The sequence below is a fragment of the Schistocerca piceifrons genome, chromosome 1, assembly GCF_021461385.2.
Source record: "Schistocerca piceifrons isolate TAMUIC-IGC-003096 chromosome 1, iqSchPice1.1, whole genome shotgun sequence".
Classification (NCBI taxonomy): Eukaryota; Metazoa; Arthropoda; class Insecta; order Orthoptera; family Acrididae; genus Schistocerca; species Schistocerca piceifrons.
Genome location: NC_060138.1, coordinates 327,013,999 through 327,028,201, shown reverse-complemented (window position 1 = coordinate 327,028,201; position 14,203 = coordinate 327,013,999). Strand labels below are relative to the sequence as shown.

The following is a 14,203-nucleotide window of genomic DNA, read 5'->3' as shown; positions in this document are numbered from 1 at the left end:
TTATATTGATGATGAGATAAATACAAACAAGCTGTCTCTAGTACACACTTTAGTGCAAAACTTAAGCATGAAAGTAACATTCGCATGTTATGTCACTACCAAAAAAAAATAGCTCAGTGAAATTTGGGCCATACGTAAAATATATAGTACAGGAGGTAACTGAAAGAAACATGCAATGAGATGAACACAAGTGACACTTTTATACAAAGACAGTAATTAAATTGAAGTCACTGTAATTTATGATGGTCCCATGGACATTACAAAAGACAGGATATGATTCTTAATAAGGTGTGTGATCACCACAGATGGCACTACATGCTGTGCAATGTGCTCCCATTCTTGCCGCAAGGATTTTAAGGAGTTCTTTCAGTAGTTCATTACATACACCTACCAGTGCAGTTGACAACTGCTGGATGTCCGTTAATGCATGCGGGTGTGCTGCAATACATCTCCCCGTGTCATTGCACATGTGCTCTGTGAGATCTAAGTTGGGGGCAGGGGGGAGTAGGGGTGGTGAGACAGGCAGAGCAGTTCATTTGCCAAATGTCTTCCTCGTTCCAAGAGCTCCTTCACCTGCCATTGTCCTTCATAGAAATGTAGTCAGGGCCAAATACACCACCGAAAAGATGCATGTGGGGAAGGAGTACAGTGTCCCAATAATGTTGGCTCGTGAGTGTATCGTGTTCAAAGATTTGCGATGGTATGAAGAACATAGGGACTGGATAAACAAGGAATGGGATTGTGTGCTTTTCTCAGATGAGAACAAGTTGTCTGCATAGTTATTCTAGCTGTACCCTTGTATGGTGAGAGGTGGGAACATGTAATGCACCCAGAAACAATGACACTGTAGTCTTTCCCCACATGTCTCCCTTCAGGAGTGTATTCGTCCTGACTTTGCAACTGCATTGAACATTGGAGGTGAAGGAGGAATTGGAATGACAGGATATTTGGCAAATGGACTGCCTCCCCTCCCCCCCTCCTACTTGAATCTTGAATCCCATCAGCATATGTGAGATGTGTTAAGGAAATGTATTGTAGCACGTCCACATGCACCAGCAACCGTACAGCAGTTGGCAACCATTTTGGTGGAGGGATGGAACACAGTAGCACACAAACTTCTTACCAACCTTGTGGCCAGGAAGGGAGCATGTTACAGAGCATTCATTGCTGTCTGTCATGATCACCCACAATGCCCCACCTTTTGTAATGTCCAGTGAACCATTATAAATCATGATAACTTAAGTGTAATTATTGTTTTTGAATAAAGGTGTTATTTCTGTTGGGCTCATTGTGTATTTCTTTCAGTTATCGTCTGCTATACTGTAACAGTTTTTTGTATGTATGGTCCAAGTTTCATTCAGCTAAGTTACTTGATAGTAAGGCATCATGTGAAAGTTATTTTGCTGGCCGCTGTGGCTGAGCGGTTCTAGGCGCTTCAGTATGGAACCACACTGCTGCTACGGTCGCAGGTTCGAATCTTGCCTCAGTCGTGGCTGTGTGTGATGTCCTTAGGTTAGTTAGGTTTAAGTAGTTCTCAGTCTAGAGGACTGATGACCTCAGATGTCCCATAGTGCTTAGAGCCATTTGAATTTTTGAAATTTATTTTCATCCTTAAGTTTTTCACACTGGTTTTTTCAGTATTGTAGTACTAAAAATGTTTTCACTGTGAGCCAGAGACAATATTAAAAATAGTTTCCAATAAAAGAGTTCCAAGGGCAGTGTACAAGATTAGTTGCGGAGGTAATATGCTCAATTGTTTAGGTGCCCATTTCTGTAAGACTTTTTATAGTATAAGTGTGTTTAAAAAAAAAAAAAAAACCTGTCTTTAGAGAGATATTAGTTTACAATAACAGAGATTTCAGTCTGGAAGTAATAGACGAAATGAGAGCAGGCAATCATTATGGGTGGTACATAGGCTTGCCCAGAAAATCAAATGCTGTATTAGCTCTTCTGCCATCCACATTTCCATACATTTAGACATCACGCCCCCACAGCTGTGACAGCACACTTTTTTCATTGTGCTTTGTATATATTATGTGAGCAGAAAACTGTAGCGACCTTTCTACTGTAGACAAGGATATCTAGACTGTGTTCTGAGCTACGAAAGGTGGACTTGTTTGTTCATGAATTATTGTCTTAAGTGACTATCAAAAAAGGGCAGATGGTGGTGAAATAGCTGGTAGATAACAGTTTATTAGACAGGCATATGTCATACAGAATGCATATTTCAGCTACTTAGTTGTTCCAAATGTGGATGCATAACACATGACACAAAGTTGTGCTGCTATTGACCCAGTGATATCTCCAATAGCCATTTAGGAGGTTTGATGATATCATACTCGATGTATGAAAATTTCTGTTTAGTTGGCCCACATTCACATAATTACAGTTTTAAAGTTTCAGGGACTCACACCTAGTGAATACGTGGCTGGCGACCACGAGGTTCCGAGCTGAGTACTGGCATTGCTTCCACTTACTTATGCCAGGCTCCTCACTTTTATCTTTCCTATTTGGCCACCCTCAGCCAACTCTTGTTCTTTTCCGACCCTGACGCTATTAGGTTTCGAGGGCTAGGGGTCTTCCATTTCCAGCCTATACTTCTACTGAGCCGAATATCTCCCAGGGTAAGGAGATTACCTTCTATCAAGTGCCAACGGCCTTCTAGGAGGGCGGATGAGCGGCTAGAAGGAAGGGCACTCTCTTGCCCTTGGGGTGGGAAACTGCTCCTAAAGGCGGAGGAGCCACAAGGTGGCCAACGGCATAGAATGGAGAAGGCAACGGGAAACCACTCCATTAAAGACCCGGGCGGGTATCCCAAGTATCAACAGCTTATGATGGAAAGCTCTTTGGTTAAATTCTCCGGAGGTAAAATAGTCCCCCATTCTGATCTCCGGGCGGGGACAACTAAAGAGATACCAAAATCCAAAAGCATTAATGTAAGAAGGATAGCAACATGGAACGTCAACTCACTTCTTAAATGTGGTAAACTGGAAAACTTGAAAATGGAAATGAAACGAATGGATATTGATGTTCTGGGAGTCTCAGAAATGAGATGGCCAAACGCTGGCGACTTTTGGTCTGGGGATTACAGAATCATACACACTAGAACAGCACAAGACAGTCCCGGGATTGCAGGAGTGGGAATTATCCTCAATAAAGAGATGGTGTTAAGAGTAAAAGGATTTGTTCAACATAGTGAGAGGATAATTTGTCCGATTGGAACCTAAACCAAGAGACACAATCATAATCCAAGTATATATGCCAACTACAAGGCACGAGGATGATGAAATCGACATGATGTATGACCACCTTGAAGAAGTAATTGGCAGATTTAAAGGAGCTGAAAACCTTGTCATCATGGGAGATATGAATGCCGTTGTTGGGGAAGGTAAAGAAGAGGATGTGGCAGGGAATTTTGGATTACGATTAAGAAATGAAAGAGGGGATAAACTTGTAGAATTCTTCCAAAGAAATAAACTTTGCATTACAAATACCTTCTTTAATCATCATCCAAGAAGAAGATATACTTGGAAAATGCCTGGTGACATTAACAGATATCAAATTGACTTCATATTAGTGAAGCAAAGATTTAAAAACCAAGTTAAGGACAGCAGATCATATCCAGGCTGTGATGTGGAAAGTGACCATATACTCATTATGACGACGACTGAACTAAAATTCAAGAACATTAAAAGAAGAAGTACATGTAAGTGGGATTTGACAAACCTGAAAAACGAAAATACACTGAAGCACTATAAACTAGAAACAGACAAGAAAACAAATACACAGGGCTGCAATGACATCCAAAGCAGCTGGGAAAAAATAAAAACTGGTATTTTAGAAGCAGCAGAAGAAGTAATAGGAAAAGAAAGGACAGAGAAAAGGAAGGAATGGATCACTAATGACCTACTAAATATGATGGAAGAAAGAAGGAAATTAAAAAATTCTGTGAAGAAGGAAGACCAAGAGAAATACAAGAGTCTGAAAAACAGAATCAACAGAGAGGCAAAACAAGCAAGAGAAAAATACCTTGATGGTCTCTGTATTTCAGTTGAGGACAACATGAGCAAGGGAAATATCGACAAGACCTATAAATGTGTGAGACATTGCTTTGGAGACAGATGAAACAAATGTAGGGCTGTGATGGATGAAAATGGCAATATGTTGGATGACGATGATGAAGTTGCAAGAAGATGGAAACAATATATAGGAAAACTGTACAGCGGACCAGACCTGTCTGAAAACATCATGGAAGAAGAAACAGAAGTAGATGCACACAACATAGGTGAACCTATATTAAAGGTAGAGTTTGAACTAGCTCTGAAAAAATTGAAAAACAACAAATCGCCTGGTATAGACAATATCCCAGCCGAACTTCTGAAATCTGGAGGAGCAAAACTGAATCAGGAGTTGTATAATCTTGTTTTCAACATGTACGAGCAGGGTAAAATTCCTACAGACTTTGAGAAAAACATTATGGTCCCCATTCCAAAGAAGGCAAATGCTACAAGATGTGAAAATTATAGGACACTCAGCCCAGTTACTCACGCCTCTAAAATATTAACCTCAATTATCCTAAAATGCATAGAACAAAAAATCAAAGCTACACTCTCCGAAGACCAGTTTGGATTCCGGAAAGATAGAGGAACCAGAGAAGCAATATTTGCTCTAAAACTAATAATAGAGAAATGACTAGATAAGAGCCTGAAAACATACATAGCTTTCGTAGATGTAGAGAAAGCCTTTGATAATGTTAAATGGGATAAGATGTTTAAGGTACTCAAAAAAAGTAGGAATAGACCATAAAGATAGAAAAATGATATGGAACCTGTACAAAAACGAGACAGCAGTTATCCGTGGACGGACAAAACAAGAAGAGGTGCAGATACGGAAAGGTGTCCGGCAAGGTTGCGCACTATCCCCTGTTATCTTTAACGTATACATTGAAGAGGCACTGAAAAATGTAAGGGAAAATTCACAGACAGGTGTAGTAATTGAAGGCCAACGAATAGATATGATAAGATATGCCGATGATATAGCTGTCCTGGCTGAAAGTGAAGAAGATCTTGTAGTCCTACTGAATAGAATGGATAAAGTTATGGGTGAAGAATATAATATGAGAATTAATAAAGCAAAAACAAAAGTAATGGCATGCGACAAAGAAGATCAAGGAAAGTCCAAGTTCATGTAGGCAATGAACTGCTTGAACAAGTTGATAAATTTACTTATCTGGGCAGTAATATTACCAGGGATGGAAGGAGCAAGGCAGAAGTGAGAAGTAGAATAGCTCAAGCAAAGGCTGCTTTTAACAAGAAGAAAAACATATTAACATCCAAGAGCATCAGCCTTGAAACCAGGAAAAGATTTTTGAAATCATATGTGTGGAGTGTGGCATGCTATGGGTGTGAAACATGGACTCTCGGGACAGAGGAACAGCAGAAGCTAAATTCTTTTGAAAGGTGGTGCTATAGACGCGTGCTCAAAATAAAATGGATCGACAAGGTCACAAACGAAGTGGTTCTGGAAAGAGCAGGTGAGAAGAGAAGCTTCTGGAGTTTCATTGTTAAAAGAAGAGTGCAATTTACAGGCCATCTATTAAGACATAAAGGACTCCTGAACACAATCGTAGAGGGATATGTCGAGGGAAAAAGACCAAGAGGAAGACCACGACTGAGGTACATGGATCAAATCGTGAAAGATGTGGGATGTAACACCTATAAAGAAATGAAGAGAAAAGCTGAAAGACGCACAGAATGGAGACAAGCTGCCATTGTAGCTGTTGCAAACCAATCCTTGGATTGACCACTACAGAAGAAGAAGACATAGCACTAACTGTAGGTACATGATCATGTTTGGAGATCAGTCACAAGTTATTTCTGCTAAGATACAGTACTTGCAAAAGTGTGGGGGCAGTACAGCAACAGTAAGCATGTTTTTACAGCGCCTGTGCTTGTTTCCATCCAGCTTATAAAACTGAAACCTTCATAATGCCTTGTCTGACAGGTAACTCTATTTGTCATTTACTGATTACTTTTGCAATGTAGTACACTACTGGGCATTAAAATTGCTACACCAAGAAGAAATGCAGATGATAAACGGGTATTCATTCGAGAAATAAATTATACTAGAACTGACATGTGATTACATTTTCATGCAATTTGGGTGCATAGATCCTGAGAAATCAGTACCCAGAACAACCACCTCTGGCCGTAATAACGGCCTTGATATGCCTGGGCATTGAGTCAAACAGATCTTGGATGGTGTGTACAGGTACAGCTGTCCATGCAGCTTCAACATGATACCGCAGTTCATCAAGAGTCGTAACTGGCGTATTGTGACTAACCAGTTGCTCGGCCACCATTGACCAGACGTTTTCAGTTGGTGAGAGATCTGAAGAATGTGGTGGCCAAGGCAGCAGTCGAACATTTTCCGTATCCAGAAAGGACCGTACAGGACCTGCAACATGTGGTTGTGCATTATCCTGCTGAAATGTAGAGTACCGCAGGGATCGAATGAAGGGTAGAGCCATGGGTCGTAACACATCTGAAATGTAACGTCCACTGTTCAAAGTACCGTCAATGCGAACAAGAGGTGATCGAGACGTGTAACCAGTAGCACCCCATACAATCACGCCGGGTGATATGCCAGTATGGCGATGACAAATACACGCTCCAATGTGCGTTCACCACAGTGTCGCTAAACAACGATGCGACTATCATGGTGCTGTAAATAGAACCTGGATTTATCCGAAAAAATGACGTTTTGCCATTTGTGCACCCAGGTTCATCATTGAGTACACCATCACAGGCACTCCTGTCTGTGATGCAACGTCGAGGGTAACCGCAGCCATTGTCTCCGAGCTGATAGTCCATGCTGCTGCAAACATTGTCGAACTGTTCGTGCAGATGGTTGTTGTCTTGCAAACGTCCCCGTCTGTTGACTCAGGGATCGAGACATGGCTGCACGATCTGTTACAGCCATGCGGATAAGATGCCTGTCATCTCGACTGCTAGTGATATGAGGCCGTCTGGATCCAGCACAGCATTCTGTATTTCCCTCCTGAACCCACTGATTCCATATTCTGCTAACAGTCATTGGATCTCGACCAACGCGAGCAGCATTGTCGCGAAACGATAAACTGCAATCGCGATACAATAAACCACAATCGTGATAGGCTACAAACGTGATGGTACGCATTTCTCCTCCTTACACGAGGCATAACAACGTTTCACCAGGCAATGCCGGTCAACTGCTGGTTGTGTATGAGAAATCGGTTGGAAACTTTCTTCATGTCAGCACGTAGTAGGTGTCGCCACCGGCGCCAACCTTGTGTGAATGCTCTGAAAAGCTAATCATTTTCATATCACAGCATCTTCTTCATGTCAGTTAAATTTCGCATCTGTAGTACATCATCTTCGTGGTGTTGCAATTTTAATGGCCAGTAGTATAGTTGGTTATCTTCGCCATCTGTACCTGTACACAGCTCGTTGGTCATTCTAGTCAACTGGTTATATGTTTTTCTGCACACTACTTTAATTTTGCATGTTGGCATGCCTCATCACATGACTCATGCTGTAGCTGTGAGACGACGACACTGCAGATTGAGTTGTACATTCAGTAAGACATTTATTGTGAAGAAAGAAAAAAATAGTCCTGGGTTGTGGTATAATCCCATGAACCATGGACCTTGCCGTTGGTGGGGAGGCTTGCGTGCCTCAGCGATACAGATAGCCATACCGTAGGTGCAACCACAACGGAGGGGTATCTGTTGAGAGGCCAGACAAACGTGCGGTTCCTGAGGAGGGGCAGCAGCCTTTTCAGTAATTGCAGGGGCAACAGTCTGAATGATTGACTGATCTGGCCTTGTAACACTAACCAAAACGGCCTTGCTGTGTTGGTACTGCGAATGGTTGAAAGCAAGGGGAAACTACAGCCGTAATTTTTCCCGAGGGCATGCAGCTTTACTGTATGGTTAATGATGATGGCGTCCTCTTGGGTAAAATATTCCGGAAGTAAAATAGTCCCCCATTCGAATCTCTGGCCGGGGACTCGTTATCAGGAGAAAGAAAACTGGTGTTCTATGGATTGGAGCGTGGAATGTCAGATACCTTAATCGGGCAGATAGGTTAGAAAATTTAAAAAGGGAAATGGATAGGTTAAATTTAGATATAGTGCGAATTAGTGAACTTCGGTGGCAGGAGGAACAAGACTTTTGGGCAGGCGAATACAGGGCTATAAATACAAAATCAAATAGGGGTAATGCAGGAATAGGTTTAATAATGAATAAAAAAAATAGGAAAGCGGGTAAGCTACTACAAACAGCATAGTGAATGCATTATTGTGGCCAAGATAGACACGAAGCCCATGCCTACTACAGTAGTACAAGTTTATATGCCAACTAGCTCTGTAGATGACGAAGAAATTGAAGAAATGTATGATGAAATAAAAGAAATTATTCAGATTGTGAAGGGAGACGAAAATTTAATAGTCATGGGTGACTGGAATTTGGTAGTAGGAAAAGGGAGAGAAGGAAACGTAGTAGGTGAATATGGATTGGGGCTAAGAAATGAAAGAGGAAGCCGCCTGGTAGAATTTTGCACTGAGCACAACTTAATCATAGCTAACACTTGGTTCAAGAATCATAAAGGAAAGTTGTATACATGGAAGAAGCCTGGAGATACTGACAGATTTCAGATAGATTATATAATGGTAAGACAGAGATTTAGGCACCAGGTTTTAAATTGTAAGACATTTCCAGGGGCAGATGTGGACTCTGGCCACAATCGATTGGTTATGACCTGTAGATTAAAACTGAAGAAACTGCAAAAAGTTGGGAATTTAAGGAGATGGGACCTGGATAAACTGAAAGAACCAGAGGTTGTACAGAGTTTCAGGGAGAGCGTAAGGGAACAAATGGCAGGAATGGGGGAAAGAAATACAGTAGAAGAAGAATGGGTAGCTTTGAGGGATGAAATAGGGAAGGCAGCAGAGGATCAAGTAAGTAAAAAGACGAGGGCTAGTAGAAACCCTTGGGTAACAGAATTCGGAGTAGGTATTAAAATTCATGGAGAAGAAATAAAAACTTTGAGGTTCGCCGATGACATTGTAATTCTGTCATAGACAGCAAAGGACTTGGAAGAGCGGCGGAACGGAATGGATAGTGTCTTGACAGGAGGATATAAGATGAACATCAACAAAAGCAAAACGAGGATAATGGAATGTAGTCGAATTAAGTCGGGTGATGCTGAGGGTATTAGATTAGGAAATGAGACACTTAAAGTAGTAAAGGAGTTTTGCTATTTGGGGAGCAAAATAACTGATGTTGGTCGAAGTAGAGAGGATATAAAATGTAGACTGACAATGGGAAGGAGAGCGTTTCTGAAGAAGAGAAATTTGTTAACATCAAGTATAGATTTATGTGTCAGGAAGTCGTTTCTGAAAGTATTTGTATGGAGTGTAGCCATGTATGGAAGTGAAACATGGACGATAAATAGTTTAGATTAGAAGAGAATAGAAGCTTTCGAAGTGTGGTGCTACAGAAGAATGCTGAAGATTAGATGGGTAGATCACACAACTAATGAGGAGGTATTGAATAGAATTGGGGAGAAGAGGAGTTTGTGGCACAACTTGACAAGAAGAAGGGACCGGTTGGTAGGACATGTTCTGAGGCATCAAGGTATCACAAATTTAGTAGTGGAGGGCAGCGTGGAGGATAAAAATCGTAGAGGGAGACCAAGAGATGAATACAGTAAGGAGATTCAGAAGGATGTAGGTTGCAGTAGGTACTGGGAGATGAAGAAGCTTGCACCGGATAGAGTAGCATGGAGAGCTGCATCAAACCAGTCTCAGGACTGAAGACAACAACAGCAACAATGTGGTATAATTTATTTGTTTGGTGTTGTTTTTATTGTTAGATGATTTTGAGAGAATTTTGATGTCTAACTGTGTGAACATTTGGAAAAAAGATGAGAGGAGGAAAATGCAAGTGAACAATTTTAGCTAAACTGTGCAATACAAAAATTACATAAAGCAACTAAAGATAATCAAAAAGAGGTGAGTTTGGTACTGTTTCAAATGGAATACATATCGTTAGGGAAGAAAGAATACCCCATCCCTGACAAATTGTTGATTTTGCATCTTTCAGTCAGGTGATATCCTTGACTTCAACGCATCTGCTCTTACCACTATAATGCCAGTTTTTTTTAATTATTGACAAATAAAATTAACTAAAACAATACTGTGCTTGTGGCACAGTGAAAAAATAGATGGAAATATTGTGTAAGTGCAAAAGAATGAAGTACTGCGCAACTAGATTGTTTTGGATGTAGTAAACAATACCGTGTAAATTCAAAAGCGCACACAGCCACAGCACATTGTTATTGCTTACAGTGTATCTTCCAGTCTTTGAAAGTGGTTCCTTGGTACTATCTTCAGTTAATGAAAATGGACAGCATTTTGCAAGATGATCCCTTCTCTGAGGAAAAAATAGTTTTTCAGCTGAACTTAGCACATGAAAGCGAAGAATCCTTCTTGTGAGTGATTGACAGTGGTAAGAAAATTGTTTTGTTATTTACCTCACATTAACAGCAGTCTTCTAAAACTCTAAAATTTATTAGTGCCACTGCCACAGCTGCTATGTTGTAATGCTACACTTCACTTATTGTGCGCTTCAGTCCTTTCTGCTAAAGATGTTTTGAATACCCGCTTTATTATATGTTCTGATGTAAATCCAGAATGAACATCAGGTGATAACAGTAGTAACAGTGAAGTCACATGCACAGAAGACGAATTAATTTCTTATGTGGGTTCTCAGTCACTTTTCCTCAGCCATCTAATGACACAGGTAATTTTTATTGAGACTGTTAGTGATATTAATGATATTGTAATCATTGTTATCATAAAGACATGAATTTGAAATTCAACTTTGGTCTTCTGAAGTTGATTTACAGATATTTGATGTATATAAACTTCGCTGACTGTGTCCAAGAATGGTTAGAATTATAACGCAGTCACAGTTGCTACTGCAGACAATAGTACTTTTTCACATTTATTGCCACATGATTGATTTTTTACCAGACATTTTCATATAACTTACCAGAAGTTGACGGAAACAAGGATGTTGAAAGTAGAGTCCGAGAATGTTGTGGTGACTCAAGCAGTGACAGGAAAAGGAAATCTAAAGCCTGCCCTGAAGTCTGAAAGAAAAATGCCAACAGTACTTTGAGAATATGTGGACAAGCATATTTTGGATATAAAGAAGTCGAAGTGTCGAAATTACTCATAATAGTCCAAGAGAGCCATGAAACTTAGGCCCGATGTGTACTTCAAACAAGTGTCAGAAATCTGTTCAAAGGAAGTGTCATCAAATTTCTGCTGGTGACAGATAGGCAATTTTTAACACTTTCTGGCAAGTGATGTCATGGAATCAGAGGAAGATTTATGTAATCAATTTTGTGGACATAATTCCAACTAAACATTCAGGGAAGATCACTGATGAATCCAAGAGAATTGGCACGCTGGTTTATTATGTGAGGAATGATACAGGAAAACATCAAGTATGCAAAAAAAAAATGTTTCTCAATACTCTTGGCTTTAAAGAATGGACAGTGAAATACTGGCTGAATAATTCCACACAAAAGATGAGCCCTGATTCAGATACAAAGCAAAGAACAGCTGTATAGACTCTACACAGAAAAATGTAGTAAGAAACGGGTTTCATTGCTAAGTTATGCTACTTATAATTTGATTTTTGGTGAGGGTAACTGTAGCTTATTTTCTCCCAAGAAAGTGAAGACTCATGGAAGCAGCCATACAATGAAAAAAGCAGGCAAGGTAAGAAAGCTGCCCAGGCCTTGAACAGTCACCATGGGCTTACAGGCTGTGAAAGTAGTACCACTTTTACAGGCAAGTGAGTTTATTATAAAACAAAATTGGCTGTCCATAACTATACACTGTATAATTTAGAAAATCATGATGTCGTGTGTCACTGGTTTGATGAAAAACAAGGTGAATTGGTTGGATCAAGTTGTACCCCATGTATCATGGATGTACTGTTCAAAACGATTAAGGAAAATCTTCTCACATACATTCTATATTCTGACGTTTGCACATTTCAGAGTAGAAACGTGATTTCATTAAATGTCCTTTTAAGGTTAGTAATTGATTCTGGAGTATTTATTACACAAAAATTTTTGGAAAAAGGTCCTACTCAGATGGAACAGTTCCATTGAGTGCAAGCTCAAAGGACACGAAGTTACACTTCCTAGCCAATATGCTTTGATATCCAAAGAGGCAAGAAGAAAACCACGACCTTATGAGTCTTTTACTCCTTTTTCACTAACTGTGGAGAAAAAAGTTTGGGGTTGTATGTCTCATTTAGGCCTGGAAGAGATGCAAAGAATGAGCCAACAGTTACAGACCTTAGGGCAATACAGTACCGTCCAAATGCTATTATTTGCTACAAGTCCACTTTCGACAAAGTGGGGCAAGAAATACCAAGATGTTAGAGAAAAATTTCTGGAGAATTTTGCTTCCCAAAACTATACAAAGAAAAACTGAAAATCAAGAAAGACAAATGGGATCATTTACAAATTAAAGTCATTGTTCTTAAGGATTGTCATTACTGACTACATTCCATATGAATGATTGTCATCTTGGATGTTACTGTTTCAGGAGTGACAGTGCGGTGTAGTTCTTTGTTAGGCAGTTTTTTCCTTGAAGAAATCTGCAGAAATTATCAGACCTGTGTGAACCGTGTGTATATTTGAAATTCTTTCTGTGAAGTCTTTCCAAACTGATGTTGTTACCACATTTTCAGCACCAAAAGCAACATAAATGCGGTAAGTTGTACAGGAGACGGGCAAACAAATACCCCGTGAAATAATATTGTGTGTCACTTTGTGTTACAACCTAGAATATCATTATAGTGCATCAGCGGAGATTTTGTGTCCTTATGAAATGTATCAGGTATTCTAGACTGTTTTGTGTGTCCCCTATAAAATTCGTGTTTTGCTACTTATGCGATATTGTTTCTTCACCAATGATATTCAAAAAAGGATTTAGTCAGAATCTTATTTTTATCACCTGCAGCTTCATGTGATATTGGGAAATCACTAAGTGGTTTAATGTATTTATAAACCTGCCAGACAAAATTCTACAAATTTATTTGTGACAGGATTCCCACTATTTAAATACTCACTTTAATCCCTGTCTAACAACGGAAAAATGCTAGCTGCAACACTCTCAAGTTCTTTGATGTGACCTTTTCAGTCAATTGCCCCCCCCCTTTTTTTTTTTTTTTTTTTAACCTTAATCTCAAGTAGGTAAAATAATTATCTTACTGCCTGTAATAGTTTAGGACACTGTTAAAAAAAAAAAAGCAAATGTATCTTTTGAAAAGAGAAAAGGCAACTTTCTAGTCAAGGAAAATGTTCCAAGACAAAATCCAGCTAATTCAGAGAAGTAGTATGGTGATATGTAAAGTAAGAGTGCTTAATTTTATTACTGTTCCAAGCAAATTAATTTTTGTTTCATTAATAGACAATAAATCATTACTCTCATTGATTATACCTATTTTCTTGTATAGTTCCGTATGTCAGTCTTGCTAGCCAGAGAGGATGAAAATCACAAAGAACAATCGAAATCACCACTTCTTGTCCGGCACAGTGTGCGTCCTCACAGTAGAGAAAAGAACTCTACAAGACCTCGTGACACAGTCAGACTGGTTAATGAAAAGACAGTGGATCAAACTGAGGAAGTAAGTGCTTCTGTTCTTTTAAACCTAAAGTGTAGACTTAATGTTTACTTTTTGGGCTGTTGTAAGAATTTTAGAATATGTATTAAGTATCTACATTCCAGATGTGTTTTTGACTGATAATTTATGCTTAGAACCACATATTCCTCTCTTGTTTGACTGCCCTTACATTATATGACTGCCACTAATAAAACAATTAAATCAAATACCTATTCCATAACAGCAAACATAAGTGGCTATTAGATGAGGTTCAGGGACCACTGAGGTCATCACAAGTTCCATTTGATTAAGAACAGGGTACCCTTATGTGCACTCCAAACGTTATCTGAAAAACATAGCTAATTTTTGTATTACATGCAGGCTCATAATTGAAATATTTAAAGGATTAAAGTTTCAAATAGAAATTAAAAATGGCAAGCATGTAAAATGTAAAGTTGTAATGTAATAATT

At 39.5% G+C, this 14,203-nt stretch overlaps 1 protein-coding gene across 6 annotated transcripts in view; it reads left to right on the top strand.

Annotated features, from left to right (window-relative positions):
- LOC124782689 (probable E3 ubiquitin-protein ligase MGRN1) overlaps positions 1-14,203 on the top strand; it is a 180,477-nt gene that overhangs the window by 58,043 nt on the left and 108,231 nt on the right. For all 6 annotated transcript variants that reach the window (XM_047253962.1, XM_047253960.1, XM_047253966.1 and 3 more), the window contains exon 10: positions 13,586-13,756. In XM_047253962.1, coding sequence (XP_047109918.1) covers positions 13,586-13,756 — 171 coding nt within the window. The remainder of the gene's footprint in view (positions 1-13,585; positions 13,757-14,203) is intronic.